The sequence below is a fragment of the Diabrotica virgifera genome, chromosome 2 (genome assembly GCF_917563875.1).
Source record: "Diabrotica virgifera virgifera chromosome 2, PGI_DIABVI_V3a".
NCBI lineage: Eukaryota > Metazoa > Arthropoda > Insecta > Coleoptera > Chrysomelidae > Diabrotica > Diabrotica virgifera.
Genome location: NC_065444.1, coordinates 209371671 through 209395220, shown reverse-complemented (window position 1 = coordinate 209395220; position 23550 = coordinate 209371671). Strand labels below are relative to the sequence as shown.

Here is a 23550-nt window from a genome sequence, read left to right as displayed (position 1 = left end):
AACAGGTTTAGGAAATACGACACATCAAAAATGTCCCACTTTTAAGGTGGTGCGTTAATTTTGACGCTTAGTGTAAATTAGATAAATTTTTCAACAACCTGTATAAGTGATTGACAATCAACTTGAACTGAAATCTCTGTCAAGGATATGAAGGACAGAGCACATTCACGCGTTGTATAAAAGCTTTTCAATAAGCAATTTTTCTTCATTTCAGATAATTACATATTTTACATTTCATTGTTCCGTATTTATGTGTAGAAGCAAATGATCTCGAGATGTTCGGAATTTACAATTGTTTTCTTACGTTGTTAATTTGTTTTATTGGCTCGATTGTGTGTTCCCGGGAAAATGAAATTTTACAGATTTTTCCGCCGATTCCTGTGGCGGTGTCTAAAAGTGCCAATTCTGTGTGTAAAGAAGAAAGTGATAGATATATGGATAACTTAAAAAATTTTACGTTATGGGCACATGAAAGTAAGTAAATGAATCTAAATACTTTAAAGATTTTGAGAATTATTAATATATCATAGTACCCCAAGAAACGAAGCCGAAAAAGTACTTGAAAAGCTGAAAGAATACTGCCCTCTATTTTTTAACTGGAATATATGAAGAAAGCCAATAGAAAAGGCGTACAGACTATCTCCTGGGTATCGAAATTTTTCCTACTTTATGGTTTTTTATTCACACACAAAAAACCAGAAGTTTTTTATTCACATTAAACAAAAAAAGCTACTTTTCTTATTAATTTCAATATTGTGAAAAATCTACTCATTGTAGATGAAAAAAGGTTCATCAGATGACTTTCATGAAAATACTTCTTCTTTAAAATAAGATCTTCTAAATTAAAAAATCTTTATACACAACATTTCGAGTTATTTGCGAAAGAAAATGTTAATTTTTCATCAAAAACACGTTTTTAGACGGTTTTTTTGGAAATAACACAAAAAGTTGGTCCTTTTTTTTTGGTAAAAAGTATTAGTGATACGAAAAATATCGAAAAAAAGAATGTAGGTTTTGTTTTTCTGAATATTTTGGACTTTTTTGTTTTTTCGTAAGACAAAGGTTGGTTAAGATATGGCTGTTCAAAGTTTGCATACACTCGTGATTAGTGACTCGTTGAAGCCTTTTCAACTACAACCCTTTCAAAAACAAGCACATGGAACCGGTGAGGCTTACAGATAATATAAATAATACATAACTAAAGTAAATTGAAAAGCGGTCAATATTAATTTCATTTGGGTTGCCAATTAGAGGGTGATTTTCACGATTTTTTTACCAAAAAAAGTGACCAACTTTATTTTGAGCGTAACTTGCTTAGTTATGATGTGCTTCATTTTTTGTTTGTTTCACGTTAAAATATTCGATTTGTAATTTGACGAATAAGAACATACTAACTCTGTTTACAGACTTCATACATACACGATTTTTTTTTTGTTTTTTTCATAAGCTAGATTTGTGTTTAGAATATTTTTTCAATTAAATACTTTCGTTTACCAACCTAAATCAAATCAAATACGTAGGTAATATAAAATCTAGAAGTTAGTAAAATTTAAACTAATAAATAGTTTTTATTTTATTCTTTATTTAGCACGAAAACACAAAAATGTCGACACTCATTTGATACTATTGTTCAAGTGGTAATAAAAATGTGATAGTTTATTAAGTGTTAACTGCCTATAAAACAATTTATTACTTGAATAAAACACCATTTTTATTGATTTGCTATTTTCAAAGCTGCTGACAATTCTACTTCTTGTACCTATTATCATACTATTATTATAAAGTTGTACCGGTAAAATCAATATATTTAATAATAAATATATAAGATATATATATTATTAGATAATAATATATCTAATAATAAATCAATATTAAAATACTAATTTATTTTTTCATTTTTCTAATTTTATTTCAATGTATTTAAATATTAATATTATAATACAAAAGTCAATTTTTTAAAAGCTAAAATTGATTTACTCTTTGCTCTAGTTTAAACTATCATTATAACTGATTGGCATAATTATCTTTATGTATTAAATATGCACATTTTATATTATACTTTGAATACTTTCTTATCATTGTTATTGTTTTGTTTTAATAAAAAATGTACTTATTTATTTTTGGTATAAACTATTCATGTTTATTTATGTATTTCGAATTTTAATCGAATTTTTTATATCTTTTATTTTTTACAGCATATTAATATAAAATTGCGAATATATTGTAAAGTTCCATACATTATTTGTGACATAATAAAATGCTTGTTAAATCCTTTTTTTAGAATTTTATATCATTATTTATTCTGGCTGCATGAAATCCTCCCTAATGCCAGAAAATTGTATTTCAACTAAAAACATTACTATTATCATTATCCAGATTTAGCCATATGGCCCTCACTCCCTCTAATATGGAAAGTTCACTCATTCTAGATACCGTAGGGATCAAAAGTATTGAGCTCTGGTGGGACTCTTTCCGTATTACCGATCCCTAGATGACTTGAATCGTTGGAGTATCTTCGAAAAATGTTCTTACGCATCTGCATGGTCTTATACAGGTGGTCACTTTGACCCAGCTGTTTTATGTTTTCGGAATACCACCAGTAGTAGATAAAATAATAGGTACTGTCTGGTCCTTTCATTCTCCATTGTCTCCTTATTTGTATTTCGAGATCTCTACACTTGGCGATTTTTGAAGTTATACTTCTTTACGCGCGATATGAGGGTGAATTTTTATATGTTAAAACCTACGATCCCGGCGCATGCGCATTATAACTTTGTTCTGATTGGATGTTCAAATGACATGTTAAAAATTATCCAATATGGCAGCTGTAGCGCAGCTGTGGTTTGGACAGTTGACGGTTTGGTTATGTATGGTTGTTGCGTTTTAAAATTTGTGGGAAGAGAAACAACAAAGGTTAGTTAATAGTTATACTGCCCTTTAAAATAGTTTTCATATTATATTTTTGAAGTTATACTTCAAAATGTTTTAATTTATGTATGTATCAGTCCAGAAAAGGTGTGGAAAGAATATATTAGTGTTTTTAAATATATTTTTCTACAAACGTGTTAAAAATGCAATTTTTAGGACTCCATAGGAGCGTTAAAAATGCTACTTTAAGGCACTAGTGCTTTAAAATTTTTAAGGCACTGCAATTAAAAGTAAATTGTCAAATTGTGAAACGTCAAAATAATTATATTTCATTTATTAACGTTAATATTAATAATACAACTTGGGCAATTTGAAAAAGGTGGTTTAAAAGGTTTTTTATTATAAGTTTGTGTCTTTGGATTTGTCTTCCTTGGGCGTAAAATAATAAAACATCTATTTTTATATTTCACTTGTCACCGTGATGTATAATTATGTATATCTGAAAGGTAACTAGCATGCGGCTTGATGGCCTTGTTGGTAGAGCATTGGACCAAAGATCAAAAAATCGCGAGATTGCGGGTTCAAATCCCGGACGATTCATATTTTTTTCTTTTTCTTTTTACTATTTGGCATTGTTAAGTTTTGGTTCATTTTTGGTAATTATTGTTAATTTTTCGTATTGTAACTGTTAAGTAGGTATATTTATTTCGTTGAAATTATATTATAATAGAAGTATAACTTCTTACGTGCGTACAAAGTACAGACACATTCTTTTTTTAACACGCAAATTATTCTTGTTAAGTATCACCACATCTACTAGTGCCTAGTAAGTTTTCAAGCAGTATTTTTATGGTTTCCAAAGGATTGAGCTCTGGTGGGACTCACTCCATGTTATCGTTTAGAAATGCGGCCAATAAAAAAATAATGATGATGATTTCCCAATTTTTGATAAGGGAGAGAACCCAAAGAAGAATAGTGTCAGGGTGACCAATAAACATAATGAAAACTAATTTTATTCCCATGAATTTTTATGTAAATATCCTACTACTAAAAATTTATAAATGATATCTCCTAAAAATTAGCACCAACATATTTTTATCTACTCTATCTCATATTACGTATAAGTTTTTAGTTTGTGAAAACTGTCATTATAGATGGCAGTGCGTGAAGGATTTAAAGTGTGCGTGAAGTAACAATGTATTTTAAATGGGATTTACTTTTTCGCACTGTTTCTGGCACACTTTCATATAATCAAATATCCTTAACTTTCGCGTTGTCATGGTGATGACATTGTCAGTAATAAATTACGACACAAGTTTTGACAGTTTTGTGTTTTGAAAGAAGTTAGAATTTTTAAATGTCAAAGTTCTAAAAATTGTAGAATAGAAATGAATTCCAGTGACGAAGAGCTACCGTTTTTATTATTTGTTTATCGTAGATAAAATATTATATGAAACTTTGCGTGAAGTACTTTTTGCGAACTTACGCGATGTATAGCACTCGCTCCGCTGTCGCTAGTGCTCTAAACATCACGTAAGTTCGCAAAAAGCATACTGCTTAAAAATTTTAATTTTTGGTTACAGTGTGGGATGCCACGGCTAAATCAGCTGCAGGTGTTTTACGAGGAAATGTTTATCAAATGGGACATTTCGATCAATGTCTTACTGCAAAGGCTCCATTTCCAACTCAGTATTGTCTTGCCACCATTACCGCCTCTATACCAAAACCTAAAGGAAGACGAGACCCGCTATCTTTAAACTTTGATCCTTACAAAACTGTTTTCCAAAGGCTTTATGTAAGTATCGCTAACCTGATTATGAAAAAATAATTGATTTTGTTTAGTATGCATAATAACCAATCTAGTTTGATTAGGGATAATTATTATTAAGAATTATACCGTTAAGTGTTATTATTTATTTTTAAAATAAAAATGATGTTGTCAATAGTTTGATGGTAATTTCCATAGAACTCGTGATATAAGAAATAATCAGGAACAAAAAAAGAAGCCTCCGTCATCTGCAACTGAGTCACTTGACATACCAGAATTCTGATGGAGTGAAACTACTGAAAAGTAGTCAGCAAACCGTGATAAAGCTCAACTAGGACCGAAAAGATCAAGTATGCTAACAAGAGCAGTTTTGAGTACAAAACTAAAATAATACAAAATACTTAGCCAAAAATTGAAATGGCTTGCTTGGCCAGTGTAATTCTTCTTCTATTATTAATTTTTTTAGTTTGAGTTTTGTGTCTGCTACAATAAGCTTGTGGCCACTTGCTATATTTCCCCTGGGTAAGCTTTTGGTAGGGTAGTCCAAGCGGGGATTTTTGCAGTTACGCGATGGTTTCAGAAAATGACATGGGGAGAAACCTTGTATCCTGCAAATGTACTTCTAGCATATATGGACTCTGAATACAGGGGAGAACGTTAAGGGGAATCCTTATAAAAACTCGAAATCGTCAAATTAAGATAAGGTAAGTTAGGTAGGCACATGCAGAACAGTGTATATTTAAAAATCTGACAATTTGAGCGAGGGCGTAAGAGAATGGGCGAGTCACAAAGTTTCACAAAAAAAACGAATATTTCGCGAAATGAACGTCCGATCGAAAAACTGGAAAATACCTGTTCAATATTTTTTTAAAAATCTATAGAATGATACCAAACACGACAACCCCCCGCGAAAAGGGGTGAGGGGTTCCTTTAAAGTGTTAAATAGGAACCCGGCGACATTTCGCGAAATGAACATCAGACCAAAAAACTGAAAAATACGGGCTCAATATTTTTTAAAGATTTATCGAATAACATCAAACACGGCATGAAGGCGGGGTGGGGGGTTACTTTAAAATCTTAAATAGGATCCCCCATTGTTTATTGAAGATTTGGATTCCTTACGTAAAAATTAGTAACTTATATTCGATACATTTTTTCGAGTTATGGATAGATGGCGCTATAATCTGAAAAAGCGATTGTTGGAAATGGAATTAAATTTAAAAAATGGAAAGTACCCACTAAAATGGAAAACCTAACTTAACTTTTTTTTGGTTTAAGGATCTAATCTTCACAACACAATAGGTCCCCAAAATGCTCGAGTAACTGCAAATTTAGCATACTTGCTTCCCTTACTATTTAGTTGATTATTTCATTCATAGGACATTCTGACCAATAGCAAGCTACAGAAATAAAAATTACAGTTATTTTTTAATGATTTTAACTTCTAATCGTATAGTAAGATTTTTGATCACGTGTTTAATTCTGTCCAATCAGATTATTATTTCATCGGTAATTTTCTACTGTAGAAAATTACAGTGATAATTTTTTTAAGTAGATTGTTTCTTTTTAATTGCAACCAGTTTCCTAGTTTTGACAACTGTCACATTTAAGAAAATATCCATAATATACTTTTAGTTCTGCATCTAATGTCAAATTGTCACAAGGAGAACACAAATAGGCAAATTTAAGCGCTCGATTTACTTCGGTAAGAGTATTTCATGAATAAAACTGTATTTATAAATAAATTAACTAATATTTTATTAATATCTTCATCTAAATATTTGCTAAATTGTGCTTTTCACTTTGACAAGTTAAAAAATGTGTGTCACATTAAATGCGATCAATGTCACTGACTGTTTTTATACAAAAGACTTGAATTTTGTATGTAAGTATTAAAAAACAATCTTACGAATATCACACGACAGTAAGAAGAAATAAGAAAATATTGCTTCATTTTTCTCAAATTTGTTGTCATTGGGCAATAGCCACTCGAGCCCTGCGGGCTTTCGTTTCTATTGCCAGACAACAAATTTTCGAAAAACTATCGCATTATTGTCAATTTATTCTCAGTCTCTTGTGATATTATACCCGATAATTTTTGATAATTTCCCGTCGTCAAGCATTACGTCAGATGCCCTTCGTTACTACGTAAAAATGAACATTCAGTGACATTAATGACAATTAATGTTTTAAAGCTTGTCGCAGAGAACTTCAAGAAAGAGGCTTAGCAAATATTCAGGTGAACATAATAAAATATTAGTTAAAATTATTTAAAAAGACAGTTTTATTTATGAAATAATCTCAGCGAATTACACTCGATCTCTAAAATTATTATCGACTTGTTGCCCTCGTGACACTTAGACATAATTTCACTCCCCTTCTGGTCGTGAAATTAAAACTATCAAATTGTCACTCGGGAAATAAATCGATAATTTTAGAGCTCTCGTGCAATTACTACTGATTATTTCATTCATAGGAGATTCTGACCAATAGAAAGCTACAGAAATCTAAATTAAACTGATAATTTTTGATAATTTCCCGTCGTCAAGTATATTACGTCAGCTGACCTTCGTTGCTATGAAAAAATACATTCAGTGACATTAATGACAATTAATGTTTTAAAAATTATAAAAGTGATGACTTTCAACCGTAAAATATTTATAACAACTGTGTGTTTAATTGTACTAATTTGTACTTACATAAGTAAATTACAATAAAATTTTGGTTTTGAACAGTTTTATTCATGAAATAATCGCAACAAATTGCACTCGATCTCTAAAAGGAAAATAGAATTTTCCCCCGTGACACTTTGACATAATTTCACTCGCCTTCGGCTCGTGAAATTAAAACTGTCAAAGTGTCACTCGGGAAAAATTCAATAATTTTAGAGCTCTTGTGCAATTACTACTGATAATATGCCACTACGTTATATTTAGTTTATTATTATGTAAACAATCTAGTTAGTTACTATGTTCTCATAGTTATCTCTAGTAGACTTGACCACGTAATCTTGGTAGTGTGGCCAGTTAAAAACTGGATTAGCCTCTTATCTCTTTCATTATGTGTTTCCAGTCCAAATTCCCCTGCTACTTTTCCGTCTACATATTCTTCTCCCTACCTTTGCGTTGAAGTCGCCAAAACTAACATAAACTTCTTCTTTTTCCTCTATGCCATCAGATTTTGGTGCTTATGCTGTAATGGTATTTATACTGCATGGCATAACGTTTAATTTGAGTAGTGAAATTCCTGTTTCGATATAAACTCTTTGACTGATCATTTGGTTTCTTTTTTTATGGCAACAGCCACTCCATCACGATTTTGTGGGTTGTTATCTCTAAAATAATAAGAAAGTCTATTACAGTTCTGGCACTGTTATGCTATCATCGAACTCCACTACACCCAACAATATCTATCTTCAACAGTTGCATTTCACAGCGTTTTCATTTGCTGGCGACCTGGGAAGCCCTGTGGTGTCGTGGTTAATGCCTCTTCTGCCGGTATTTGAGATACCAACTACCGTGATCAGTGCTGTTTACGTTCCTGGTTGTTATTGCCATAATGTCTAAAGATACCTTACAGATCGTTACTGCGGTAGTTTCCCGTTTCATTTTGTTTATCCAAGGTGGTTGATCATTCTTAATTCATCCGCTTTGAGAGTAATTTCTCACCTCTGGGACAAGGGGTTGCCTTACTTCCACCAGCACATCCATCCATAACGGTTGACCAGTAGAAACAAAGTACTTATATTGGCAGTTACTCGGTCTCTACGATTCTTTCTTCTTCTTACGGTGACTATCCGCTCCGGATGTTGGCGATCAGCATGGCTGTCCTAATTTTACTTGCAGCTATTCAGAATAGTCCGGTTATAGACGTATTGAACCACTTTCTCAGGGTTTCTTCTTCTTCTTGATGTGCCTATCCGTGACGAATGTTGGCGATCATCATAACAAACTTCACCTTATCTGCAGCAACGCGGAAAAGCTGCACAGATGTTGTGTTGAACCAGATTCTGAAGTTCTTTAACCAGGATGTTCTTCTTCTTCCTGGACCTTGCTTTCCAAATATTTTTTCTTGTAGGATGGCTTGTAGGAGCCATCCATATCTGGATTCATTTCGCATAATGTGTCCAAAGTATTCCAACTTTCGAGATTTGATGGTGGTCAGTACTTCTCGGTTCTTCCCTATTCTTCTATGGACCTCCTCATTTGTGACCCGATCAGTCCTTGGGATTCTAAGAATTGTCCGATATAGCGACATCTCAAATGCTTTCAACTTTCGCCACATATCCTCGTTCAAGGTCAATGATTCAACACCATAAGAAAGGACAGAGAAAACGTAACATCTCAACATTCTTACTTTTATACCAAGAGAAAGGTTGTGGCTCTTGGTTATTGGTCCATTCTTCATTTATTATGGTGCCGAGGTAGTTGTAGTGCCTCACTCTCTCTACAGGGGTTTGGTTGATATAGTGTTGACTTTCTGTTATCTTTTTCTTGCTGACGATCATAAGCTTTGTTTTCTTTACGTATATATTGAGTCCATATTGTTGACTATAATACGTGATTTTGTTCATGAGGACTTGTAGGTCTTCTAGGTTTTCCAATACTATGGTGTCATCTGCATACCTGATGTTATTTAGCCAGTACCCGTTTAGTAGAATACCTTTTTCAGTTTCGTGCAAAGCTTCGATAAATATTCTTTCAGAGTATGTATGTATTACACCGTTCCTAGGCGTCAACGCCCTTCGGTAGGGATCTATGGGGGAGTATCACCGAGCCGCAAGCCCTTATCCCTTGCCGTACTGCTCCCTCATAGGTCGATCAGATGCCCGCATATTCCAGTATAAGCGCCAGATTCATATTTAGAATTTTATACTGGCGCGTTAGCCTTTTTGTTTTTCCGATGGCCTGGGCTGGGCTTGAACTCACATACGTCAAGGCGAAGTGAAGTGTGGGTCAGCCGCTAGTCGCACTGAGCTATCCGATCTTTCAGAGTAAAGATTGAAAATTAGGGGGGACAAAATGCAGCCCTGCCTGACTTCCCGCATGATTTTCACATATTCGTTATGTTCACCGTCAACTCTGAGGTTTGCAGTCTGGTTCCAGTAAAGGTTTCTAATTATTTTCAGATCTTGGTTGTTAATTCCTGCTTCTTTTAGTATTTGCATCATCTTGGCGTGTTGTACTCGATCAAACGCTTTCTCGTAATCAACCAGACATGCGGATACGTCGCAATTGACGTCTCTGCATCTCTGGAATAAGACTGAAAACAAAGCCTCTCTCGTACCAACAGCATTTATGAACCCGAACTGGTTGTGTGAAATTTGACTTTCACATAGCTTGTAAATTGTCGTATGGATTACCTTTAGCAACAATTTCAGGAGATGACTGATCAAGCTTATTTTACGGTATTCTTGGCATTTTTTTGCTCCTGGTTTTTTTGGAAGTGTAATAAACTCAGACTTCAGCCATTCTGTTGGTATTTCTCCAGAGTTGTATATGTTGTTGAATACCTTTGTGATTATTTCTATTGATTCGTTGTCCATCAGCTTAAGTAGTTCTGCTTGTATATTATCGGTGCCTACTGTTTTGCCATTCTTTAGCTGTGTTATGGCAGAATAAACTTCCTGCTGTAATATTCTTGGTCCATCATTTACCTCTTCTTTTAACTCAAAGGTGTTATCTGTTTGGTCTTCAAATAGTTTTTCTAGATATTCTTTCCACATTCTAATTTTACTCTGTTTGTCTAAGATGATGTTTCCGTCAGAATCAGTTAGATTTCCTCTCTGTTTCCGTCTCAGGGTTTGAAGCCAAGATATTGTTCTTCTCCCTAGTCCTCTCTTTCCAAATACATTGTCCAAAAGAATGAGTTGCAACAAGCGATATCTCTGTTCACTTTCCATAACATGGCCAAGATATTCTCATTTGCGCTCTTTGATTGTCTTAATAATCTCTCATTGCTTGTCCATTCTACGTAGGACCTCAACATTAGTCATACGATCCATCCATGAAACTATTAAGATGCGTCTGTAACGTAGGCTAATGTAGAAAATATGTAGTATCTGATGATAGAGATTTTGGTATTAAGTGATAAATTGTGACTTCTGAAAAGCGACTTCATTTTTACGAACGCTGATCTTGATTTTCCTCGCCCAAATATTAACCATCAATGGTGGATTGGTGTATTATATTGTTCGTCCGCTATAGCTTTTCCCATGCGTCACGATTCATTTTCAAACAAGTTAAATCAAAAAATAAAGTGAAACGTACGCCGATGTGTGTAGTATATAGTATACAGTATACAAAATGTATATATGTTACAGTTCAAGTTGATTATCCAGTTGGAGTTGACTCCAACTAGTTGGAGTCAACTCTAACGGCTGGTTTCAGTAAAAGTTGATTATAAATATAAAATGAAGATTTATATTCAACATTTACTAGTAAAAGTAGACTCCAACTAGGAAAAGTATACTCTTCCCAATGCCGTTTAGTAAAAGTTGATTCTGATTCACACAAAACAGCCGATTCTAGAAATTAAATGTTACTGAATATGTTCAAATTAGTCTAGGCTCTATCGTCGCCCCCGTTAGGTAAATAATTACTCCGATTCGAATTTTTTGCACAAACTTACTCAAAAAGAGGTCCTTATAACAAATCTACTGGGTGTCGGGCAGTACCTTGATCGATCAATTGTTTAAACAATTTTTTCACAAATTCACAAAAATAATTTTTTCACTTCGAACAATTTTTTTTTTTAGATCATTGGGTTATTCTGAGCCAAAAAAGGTATTTTGTGATTTTTCTCTAAAATTGATTGTTGTCGAGTTATACGCGATTTAAAATTTGAAAAATGCGAAAATAGCAATTTTCAAGGCTTAATAACTCGGTTAAAATCCATTATTATGAAAGTCAGAAAGTGACCAAATCAAAGTTTATAGCCCCCTCTACAAGATCCAGCAGAAATTTTTGTCAATATTTTATTACTAAGCTTTATCTTTAATTATTAACAATGAGCGCTAAGTGCGTATTAGGCGGCCGTCAATGGTGAGTGCTAAAGAGATGCACCATTCCGGCCATCCAATGGTGAATCTCACTCGCACTCACATTGACGGCCGCCTCAATACGCGCTTAGCGCTCATTGTTCATAATTAAAAATAATATCTTATTAATGAAATAATGACAAAAATTTGTTCAGGATCTTATAGAGGTAGCTCTAATCTTTGATTTTTTTTTAGTTTCTGACTTTGATAATATATAATATCGTATGGCATTTTTGCCTTTCGGACAGTTCCGGCGCCAATTACATCTTTAACCCTGTTTCAAGTAACTAGTGTCGATGTACACTAGCTCAGGGGGACCGACGGCTTAACGTGCTCTCCGAGGCACGGTGAGACGGCTCGTGTCATTATTGGAAATGAAAATGGTTTGTCTTTGGCAGGGCTCGAACCCACGTGCACTGGCGTATGAGGCCAGCGATTATGCCGTTACTCCACGGCCACTCGCCCGACTTTCACAATAATTATGTTTGACCGAGTTATTAAACCTAAAAAATGGTTATTTTGGCGTTTTTCAAAATTTAAGTCGCTAATAACTCGACAACAGTCAATTTTAGAGAACAAAGGCCCAAAGGATCTAAAAAAAATTTGTACGAAGTGAAAAAATTATTTTTGCGAATTTGTTTAAAATCATTGTTTATCGCCAAACGTCACTAAAATAATGATCCATTATTGTACTCATTTGCCCTCATTTTCGGCAGTATAGTAACACTTTGTTGTATTGAAAGAAGAATGTTACTTTACCTGCCGCGATTATTAATCAAATTAACCGAGATTGAATGTAAGCGGTCAATGGCAGCAATCGATTATTTATTTGAGTGAAATTAAAACTTATTTACTTTAATTATTAAAAATATTTTACAAAATTTATCTGATATTAATAAAATTTATGTCAAAAAGTAAAATTGTGTAGTGTTTCGCAATTATATTCATACAAAATAAATCAAAACTTTACAGATTTAGTAATTAGGTAGGTATACAATATGCAAAAGTCATCTGTCATTACTGTCATACGAATTTTAACGACTCCCCTACAAGATACTGAAGAAATTTTTGTTATTATTTTATTACTAAGCGGTTATTTTTAATTCTTAACAATGAGCGCTAGGAGCGTATTGACGCAGCTATCAATGTGAGTGCGAGTGAGATGCACCATTGCACCATTTTGACATTTAAAAATTCAAACTTCTGTCAAACCACAAAACTGTCAAAACTTTTTTTGTAATTTATTGCTCACATGTCATCACCATGACAAGGCGAAAGTTCTTCTTCTTGTGGTGCTTTCTCCTTTAGTGGAGGTTAGCGACTACACTGGCAAATCTGTGTCTGTCCAATGCGGCTCTAAACAAAGATGTTGAATCAAGGCCGGTTCAGTCTCTGATATTTCTAAGCCATGAAATTTGGCGCCTACCGGGACCCCGTTTTCCTTCAATCTTACCCTGGATGATCAGTTGCGTGAGGCGGTACTTTTTTTTTCTCATTATGTGTCCCAGGTAGCTAACTTTTCTGAGTTTAATGATTTTTAGCAGTTCCCTATCTGTACCTATTCTCCTCAGAACATTGTAAAAATAGATTTAGTAGTTTTGTAAAAAATGTAAAAATATTAAAAAAAGTATCTGTAATCCCATCAGGAAAAACGACCTGGATTAGTCACTAGAGGCCAGGTCATATGTATAAACAATAAATAAATAAAAAAAAATCTCCTCAGAACATATTCGTGAGTGGTGTGGGTTGTCCAAGGTATTTTCAAGTCTCTTCTATAAAGCCAGAGTTCAAAGGCGTCCAACTTGTTCATCAGTGTTGTGTTGTGTCCAGGCCTCCGTTCCATACAAAAGTATTGACCACACATAGCAATGCAGAAAACGACATCTAAGGCTGATATTAATGCTACTGTTACAAAATAAGCTTTTCATTTTGATAAACTCCTGTCGGGCTACCTCTATTCTCGCTCTTGACTTCTTGTTTATAATCAAGTTGATTGTTGAACCAGCAACCAAGATATTTGTACTGGCTTACGTATTCAAGCTGTTGGTGTTTCACATATTTATTGGAAGAGGTAAAATGTTTGTAAATTGATTAACCCTGCTGTCCCGTTCGAGTCAACTACACAAATGTACTGTTCGGGTCAATATGACCCAACTATGCTTTACCCTCCTTAATCGAAATAAAATAAGCTAATGGTAATAAACAAAACTTTATTAACAGGAAATTATGGTTAATTAAACAAAAATTATGTTGTTAATGTAATTTAAACCTTATTAACAAAAATAAAAGGTATCTTTTTCTTCCAAAAAACCTAGTAACAAATATCTACAAAAATTTAATTCAGTTTACGACTGGGACAGTAATAAAAAGAATGGATTTTACAAATATGTTTATGATATATACAACATAATAATTAGTCTTGTTATCGTTTTTAGGGCAAGTTTACAGCGTGCTCGTTTAGCAGGCGGAGTTATAGTTTAGCGTCCATAGACGGTTCATTAGCATTTCCATCTTGTCTACTTGTTTCTGCTCGTGTCCTTTTTACCAGTTCGTAAGACCCTTTAGTTATTGGTATATTTTTTCTGGAAATGATGACTGGTTTCATTAGTTTTTTCTCAATTCCTCAAGAAAAATTCGCCGTTTTGTCAGTTTATTGGTATTCCAATGGATATTTATTGATGCCCATAACACGAACGCGTTGTAGGCAGAAATCTACAGAAGATTATAAAAAACAATCATTGGCCAGTGATGTATCTCTTCTCGCATGTATACGTGCCAACAAGCTAATCTAGAATATCAAGTGCTGCCTTATTGGAATTGTAATCTAAAATAATTTGGGGCTTTTTCATTTGATGAAAGTGATGCATGATGCATCGATTTATGATTATGTACTCATAAGAACATTTTTATTATTCTTAGGAATATTGTCAACAACAGTGGTATCTTGCGTGAAACAAAAAAGACGAGCTATGAACTTATTTATTCGCGATTTTTGCTGAAAGCTCCGGTTCATTTTACTGATAGTCCCCGGAATTGTATCTACTTTGTTTTAGAATAAATTGTCCTAAATTTTACGATGTAAAAAAGTTATTACACGTAATATTGTGGCCTTCCAAGTCACTACTCAAGTCACACATCACACGCATTACTGTATAGATCTGCAATTTTAGAGCATAAGAAGTTTTACTGTTCATAATTACATAAAACCAAAACTTGTGTGCCATATTTCGCTGGTTTGCTTGGAATGTACCATTTGAAGGGAGAGCGGCCTCTAAAGGCAACTAGTTGCTTATCGACGGTAGCATTTTCAACCTATGTTTCCTAAATTTCACGTATTGCAGCAAGTTTATCAAAACGTCTCCTATCCTGTCTAGTAGTTTTGTTATCAAAACGTATTACTTGCAAACTTTTTGTAAACATATCAAGCGACATTGTTGATTGAAATATACTACGACCCGTTTCTTCATTCCACAAACTTTTAGTGGATTCACCATGAGACTTATAAACTCGAGCTAAAACTAAAAGACCAAGGTATTCTTGGAAACCAACTTTATTCATGTCTTTCCAGTTGGTTCCAAAGCCATGCTGTCAGTCCATATTGGTCATATTTATAATTTGGTTTGCAACATCGTCCAGCTATACTACAGTTTATTTTACAAGTTCTAGGTTGCAGAAACCTGTTTTTATTTAGAGACGTATCCGGCTGACAGACACACAGGTACTGCCAATATAGAATACTGCCAACTAAACACACATACACAGGAAATTTTTAACGGTTTAAATATGCGGATCATATTGACCCGAACGTACCCTAGGTAACAATTTCATTTTTATCAAAAAAATCAGGAAGTAAATTGTTTATCTCATATGCAATAGAAAGACCTCATATTAGTGAATAAAGTCACGAAACACCAAATCGTTACTCTGCGTAATAATTTGTAAAATAAGAAATAAATTATTTTTTGGGTCAAATAGACCCGAACAGGACAGCAGGGTTAAACAATTTTTCGACCGCAGTACCGCGTGACACCCTGTGTATTTGTTATAAGGATTGTTATACGGATATATTTCTTTGAGTAAGTTTGTGCCAAAAATCGAATCAGAATAATTTTGCTAACGGGGACGACGTTACAGACTATACTAATAAGTAGCTGAAACGGTCAAAACAAAGAAATGCACACTCATCAAAAATGCACTTGAGATTCTCGTATAATCAACATTTACTGAATCGATCCAGGAAGAGTCAACTCGAACTAGTAAAAGTTGATTTAAATTTTTAAAATCAACTTTTACTGCTCGTTTCAGTTGGAGTTGACTCCAACTAGTTGGAGTCAACTCTAACTGAGAATCAACTTCAACTGTAACATATACACCTCGACGTTCGTTTCACTTTATGTTTTGACTAAATTTGTTTGAAAATGAATCGTGACGCATGGGAAAAGTTATAGCAGACGAACAATATCTAATGTTATTCTGAAATAATTTGTTATTGTGCATACTAACATATTTATGATAATTTTAAATATAAAACATATTAGGCCTGGATCCCGCATACCAAAAGAAAGTTTATCAATAGCAAGCTGAAAATTTGTTAATACCTTAACGGTGTCTAGTCGGACAAACTTTGATGTATGGGAACACTGTAACAGGGGAAATTTTAATTGTGGGACGTGATTTTAATTATGGAACTTGTCATCTTGACAAGTTTATGATTGTGAAAACTAGCAGGTTGTTTTTAAGTTTAAGTTTTTAAGAATACATATATAAAAAAATGTTCGTCCGAAAAATATGTTGGACATTTTAATAAGTCCGACACGCAGAAAATTTCAAATGACAGGAATTATGATGATGATAAATAGCAGCCTGATTTTTGCATGAGAGTTTAATGAAAGGGTAACAAATCAATTCTAAGTTCTGTCCGACAAAATACATGAGCCGTTTTCGTAGTCTGAGGTTCGAAACCTGTAACCTGTTCCACAATTAAAACTTCCCCTATTCCAGTGTTCACGTACATCAAAGTTTGTCCGACTAAACATGGCACCGTTAAGCTATTAACAAATTTTCAGCTTGGTATTAATAAACTTTTTTTGGTACGCGCGATTCAGCCTATTATTATTTATGCTTTCTAAATTTTGAATGAATTATATTTTAGAAATATGACGATCAATCTCAACAAAGCCGAAACGTTATAAAGGTGGGTTGGTGCGTACCATCGTCTTGTTCTACCAGAGATCTAGAAGAAAATCTTAATGAATATTTGCTTAATGTGGATAATAAATTTCAACATCAAAACGTAACTTATAACGCAAAATTTATGGAAGTCTTATGTCATACTAAAGCAGAAAGCCAGTATTTTGATGTAGCAGATATTTGTTTCTGGTAAGTAATTAAAAACTACATATGGCCTAGTGAGAACAATAGTGGCGAAATCTGAAAATCAACGTTTTTGAGTTAAGTCCATCAACCGACTTTTAAATATGCCCTCTTTTATGTGCAATATCAGCGAACAATTATTTAATTTCCTTATTACTAGAGGGCGCCTACATGTCTTTATTGTATTGTGAATTTGTCAAATATTTTGATGCATTAACGACGACATGCTAGTTCTGCAATCGTCTTCTTTGGGAACGTAACGAAACTTTATATCAACACAGGCGAATCTCCAATTCCGCCGTGCTTCCACGTATTTGAACATTGAATTATTATCATTAAAAATAGTAGTGCACTGTCAGTGCCGGTTTAACCTAACTTCGGGCCCTGGGCGCTGGAGGTTTAGGGGCCCCCTTCATTGCTATTCGTTGTCAGTTTTTTAACAAGAAAACACATACATTAACTCTAAAGTTTTCTTGTAAAATCCATAAAATATATTTTTTAAACAAGCAAGAAGAATAGCAAATGTAAAAAATAATCCAAAAAATACATTTAAAACATAAATAAAAAACAAAGTTTCACAAAACAACACATGACAAACAAAAAAACATATTCTAAAAAATACATAACGACAAAAATTATATCACTTTTTTTCGTAACTTGGCATTCGCCAACTGCCATATAATTTTATCACAATTCAGTTTCTCTATTTCTTCATTCTCTGTATACAATAGTGATGATGCGTCTAGTTTTTGTTGACCCAAATTGGACCTTAAATATGTTTTTATTCTTTTTAAAGCCGAAAAAGATCGCTCGCCTGACTCATTAGAAATTGGTATCGTCAAATAAATTTACAGTAAAGTTAAAATAAAGTTGCTTTTACATCCTGGAATAATCAAATTTTTCATAAATTCTATGATGTTTATTCAAATTTTGGCATAACGTTACAAAATGTGTAATTTCATTATGCAAGTTCTCTTTGGTTTCATCAACATCGTTTTTATGTTTCTCGCATAAAAGTATTAATTGGCGTTTTGACTTCTTCTTTATCTCTAGATTAAAAAAACATCTAAAAGCTGATGTTACATCCTTGCAGCATTCAATTCGCGATTCTGAAAACAGCGACTAATTTTCTAGACTCTAGATTTTCTGCGACAGCGATTTTTTTGTTGCTGCGACTACAAATCGCAAGTGGAGTGCTAGCCTTAGAGGCCATGCACTGTATAATGCCAAATTGCAATTTTTGTAATCGCTTTACTTTTGAATGTATGAAAGAGTATGTACCTATTGTTTGGGTATTGGCATTTTCGAGAATAATCTATTCTTTATCTATAAACTAGATTTATGCATATCTATTTTTGTCTTTCGTTTAAAGTATCGTTTACACATATCCAGTAACTGGCGCCAGTCTCACTGGAATGCGAGTGCTTGACTAAGACAGCGCTGGATAGGTTCGTTTACACGTATCCGGTAACTGGCGCCAATCTCACTGGCACTCTTATTAAAAATCCTAATACTGCCACTGAAACTACAGGTACGACAGCGCCAGCAACTGGAACGCTGTGTTAAAGGCAGGTTTACATGTATCCAGTAACTGACGCCAGTCGCACTGGAACGACAGTGCTGGCATGGTAGTGACATCATGTAAACGCTTTTTTGCTCCAGTCCAGCGCTGTCTGCCAGCGCTGTCTCGAATAGAAAGCTGGTCTATTTTTCATGCCAGTGGCCCTCGTCCGCGTCCCGTTTAACCCCGTGCCAGTGGTTGTAGACACGTGTAAACACAGCGTTCCAGTCGCTGGCGCTGTCGTACCTGTGGTTTCAGTGGCAGTATTAGGATTTTTAATAAGAGTGCCAGTGAGATTGGCGCCAGTTACTGGATACGTGTAAACGAACCTATCCAGCGCTGTCTTGGTCAAGCACTCGCATTCCAGTGAGACTGGCGCCAGTTACTGGATACGTGTAAACGTTACTTTATACGTGTCTACAACCACTGGCACGAGGTTAAAGGGGACGCGGACGAGGGCCACTGGCATGAAAAATAGACCAGCTTTCTATTCGAGACAGCGCTGGACTGGAGCAAAAAAGCGTTTACATGATGCCACTACCATGCTAGCACTGTCGTTCCAGTGCGACTGGCGCCAGTTACTGGATACATGTAAACCTGTCTTTTCTATTTTAAAAAGACTTATTTTGTTCCTATTTTAAAAGAACTTATTTTAAAGCCAAAAAGTGAGATAAATTATTATTTAAGCTCCACAATCCAAAATGAATTATTAGAAACTAAAAAAACTCCAATTTGTACGATTATTTTGGATACAAATCGAGACATGGCCATTGATTAATAACCTACACAATTTTTACCCACTACCTGGGTAATTTTTAATCAATGACATGGCGAAATCTGACAACTTTCTGTAGTTTTTGGAAAAGGGCCCCGCCACAAACACTGACACGGGGCCCCTGTGGGGCTATGCTACGGCACTGTGTATAGGCGTGAAAAGATGTAACAATAGAACAAAGGCGTTTGCAATTGGCGTATCTGCGTATGAGATTTTTTTTCCCAGAATATGTAAATTATTTAGCGACTTTATTTTTTTTATAATTAAAAAGAAAGGGCACCTCCGGGGCCCGGGCCCCTGGGCGCCCGCCCCAAGCGCCCAGTGGATAAACCGGCACTGTGCACTGTGTAATAGTGGCGAATGTGCACTTTTGTCTGTGTGGTCTTTTTTGTTTGTGTGGTTTTTTTTAAACAACTTCTCACACAGAAACTCAGTTTCAAGTGGTCTTACTTAGAAATAGAAAATCAAGAAAGCGACTATGCACTTTGGATCAGTATCCTTTGGTTCCACTCTATCGAGAACCAATATCCATTTCTAAAAATAAGTTCGATGACGTGCAAAATCTCTTACAAATTAAATCAATTCCTTCCGCCCACAATCAGTTCTTCAGTACCTTGAAATATGAAACATAAGTGGAATAATGAATTTTATTTTACTATTCATAGTTCTTCTGCTTACTTTTCATTTTTTATCATGTTTATCATTTTCTTGTTAACAGAGATAATGTTAGTAATTATTACTTAAGATCTTATTTTGTTATTTTTCTATGTACTTCTATTTTACTTTAGTTTCATTTTGTGAATAAGTTATAAGTTTGTACAATAAAATGTGTTATTTGATGCAAAAACCAAACTGTTGTAGCGTAGTAGTAGTGGCGAAACATCCAATTAAACATCCTCGATAATGCAATAATGATGTAACGCAAAAAAATCTAAAATAAATACAATATTTATCTTTTCTTCAAATAAAATTACTTCCACTAATTGGTTTAAATACTTAGAAAGCATATTATTAGAAAAAATTTGCAAAATGATTACCTATTAGTAAGTTATACTATTTAGCAGTTTCATCAAAACTTCAAATAAGATTATCTCTAAATGTTCATTTTGAAGTTTCGCTACTATTGTTCTCACCAGCCGATATATTGCTTCAAAATACTTAAATGCGAAGTAAAAATGCGTAAGGGATTTTTTCAGTAAATGTACATTTTTAAAGCTCCATTAATAATTAAAAAAAACTTTCAGATGGCTATTTTGTTCTAAATTAAACATTTTAAATATTAAGATATCTATCTATTGTGTTCCTATTTGGTGCACCTAACATGAAAGTATGTAAAGCTCATACCAAAAGAAAGATTGTAATATTTTCTACAATACACAATACTAATACACGGGGTGTTCTATTCAAAAAATCACACTATACTATATATTGTAATGTAGATGTCAAAAATTATTATTTAAAAACAAAACTACATCAGAAAAACTATGACATGTTATTAATATTTTCGTACATTGGAAACCTAATCCACAGCCCTTTAAATATTTTTTTCTCAATAAAAGTGTAAATATTTCAAACATTGTTAACTTTAGGCCTATAAAACCTTATACAAACTTTTCACATTCTTAACAAATACATTTAAAGTGATTGTATCTACAGAGTATTCCAATAAAAAAAAAACTTCGGCTAACTCCGTTGTTCTGACTGACCTTGTATCCTTGTAAAATCTTGGATGCCCTGGAAATGGAAAATCCGAGAGGTCTTTCTGCGCTGATGTCGCTTTCTTGGAGGTGGCGTGATGCGCCTTTCTCTCTTACTTATTTTTCATTTTTGTGAATCCTTTAGGGCTAGACCGAGTGACAAGTAATATTATAATGAATAATTTCTTTAGCCTTGTTATCATAAATACTATCATAAATTTTATAGATACTTCTTTTCTGTCACATTTTTAAACGTAAAATCAAGTAAAAGTGTTTCGTAATATGGATTTGTCATAATATATTAACACTTCACCTTCTATAAAGAAAGAAAAAAGCTCATTATATTTTACGGTGTAATAAAACTGAAAATGTTGAAAAGACGTTATTAACAGTATAAGATATAGAATTATTTATCTTAGTTAATAAATAATATTCTGACATTTAAAAGAATCTACCAAGGTGGTGTAAGTACAGTGTTGTAAGAACAGATATATTATTATGTATGTACGTCACATAGATTATGGTGATCCGCAGAAACAGAGGAATATCACAACACATTGTCAAAAATTTAACTACTTAGAATTCGACATGAGTTCGTTTATCTTGCGTTACTTACAATTTTGGAAGGAATAGCAAATATCTAGGTTGATCTTTACAACAGTTATAAACAATTAACGATTTTGCTTTATTTTGCAGTTTTGTAAGCAACAAATTAATTTAACAGCTTTTAGCAATCGCCATTTTAAATCTTTTTATTTTTTAAAAGATAAATTTTTTTAATTTTACTTCAATATTAAGCTTTTTAATGGTAGGAAACCGTTTGAAAAAATACAATTTTTACGCTCAATTGTTAATAATTAATAAAGACACGAAATCTCTGCAGAAAACGAACAGGTTTTCTTTATATAGGCCTATAACTAAAAAAAATTAGATATCTTGATTTGTCACAGTACCGAGAGAAATCTTTTTCTCGAGCTAGGGCCTCGGACAGATGTCAGCGGTTATTGCCGCTTTTTACCAGTTTTATTTGACCATAACGATGCCTTTCAAGTTACATTAAAACCCATTTATCTGCAACCGCGAAGAGAAGACACGACAGACGTTCGTTGATGCGGTGCAAGTGACCTTGAGGGTTTCAGTTAAATCTGTTCAGTTATACTAAGGAAAACAGATAAAACGCGGCGTTAAGGCCCGGCTCAAATTGATCCTAAGCGAGACACAACCTGCACTGGCGAACTGCGTAGACAGTTTTGCGCATCCTACTATCAGTGCATGCGTTCGCAGGTCTCGCTTGGGAACGTTTGTCATCGGCGTATAGTTTTCTTGGGCCGTGGGACGCGTGACTCACCGCCAGATGTTTATTTTTACTTGTTTTTGATTGGGAGATGGACGTATCTGAAATGAATACGGATTTATTATGATAAATAAAAATATTAGCATAGTCAACACCCCGAGTGAAAACTGCGTTGTCTTTGTCATTAAATTCTGATAACTTTTGGTAGACTAAATAATCGGCAATACGAAATTAATAATCAAAGTTATGCCTTTACAAAAACACATTATTAGAAATATTAGGTGAAAAATGATTCATGTTACTTAAAACCGTGATCGATAAAAATATCGTATTACCCTCAAATTCAACTTGTCGACATATTATATTTTTGTTTATTACATATTACATTTTTGTTTATGCTTAAAAATTAAAAACGAAATATGCAGATAGTGTTATTTTTTATGACCGATCAGTAGCGGAGGGATTATAAATTATGACCTGAAGTAATTGTAAATGTATGCGGTCCTGCAGTAATTGTAAATGATTGTGATCTGAGCAGTAAATTGAGGAATATGAGTTATGACCGAGTAGTAGGGGAGAGATTATTTTAAATATGTAGGTATTATGTGCAGAATTAAAATACTCAGTGTAAGATATCTTTTTATGCACCCGCTTATGGTCAAATTCGATGTTTTCGAAAGTCATACCGCTACGACTACTAGTGACGTGTAACATATTTTTAAAACGTTACTAGTTACAAGTACGGAAATACCGATTTTAAGTTGCCTACTCAATTCAGTACAAGGATCAGATACATCAGTATTTGTACTCAGTACCACTGAGAACCGTTATCAAAAGTAACCGTTACATATCCGCACTGATTTTCCGGTCTCTATTCGCCACGTCGATAGCCAACGATTGGGTTGGGTTGTGTTCAATATGCGGCACGCTAGAAAAATAAATGCACGGGTCACCCGTCCCGCCTGCGCAGGTTGTGTCTCGCTTAGGTTCAATTTGCGCCAGGCCTAAGAGCTGGCATGTGTCCGAGCCATTAGAGTAGACTTGTAGTGTGCATCAGGATTAATAATCCGCCAGTGGCATCTGTTTTGATGCGGCTGTGAGAGATTTGTGAAGAAAAAGTTATGTGACAACTTCAGTAATAATAATTGATTTATTCTCCCTCTGAGATAGGTCGC

The 23550-nt window shown here is 34.0% G+C and overlaps 1 protein-coding gene across 2 annotated transcripts in view; it reads left to right on the top strand.

Moving 5' to 3' along the window:
- Positions 1–214: 214 nt before the first annotated feature.
- The window catches only part of LOC114331559 (nose resistant to fluoxetine protein 6-like), a 231977-nt gene continuing 208641 nt past the window's right edge, over positions 215–23550 (top strand). For both annotated transcript variants that reach the window (XM_050643060.1, XM_050643059.1), the window contains exons 1-3: positions 215–474; positions 4452–4663; positions 16828–17054. In XM_050643060.1, the coding sequence (XP_050499017.1) occupies positions 276–474; positions 4452–4663; positions 16828–17054 (638 nt within the window). In that variant the 5' untranslated portion in view covers positions 215–275. The remainder of the gene's footprint in view (positions 475–4451; positions 4664–16827; positions 17055–23550) is intronic.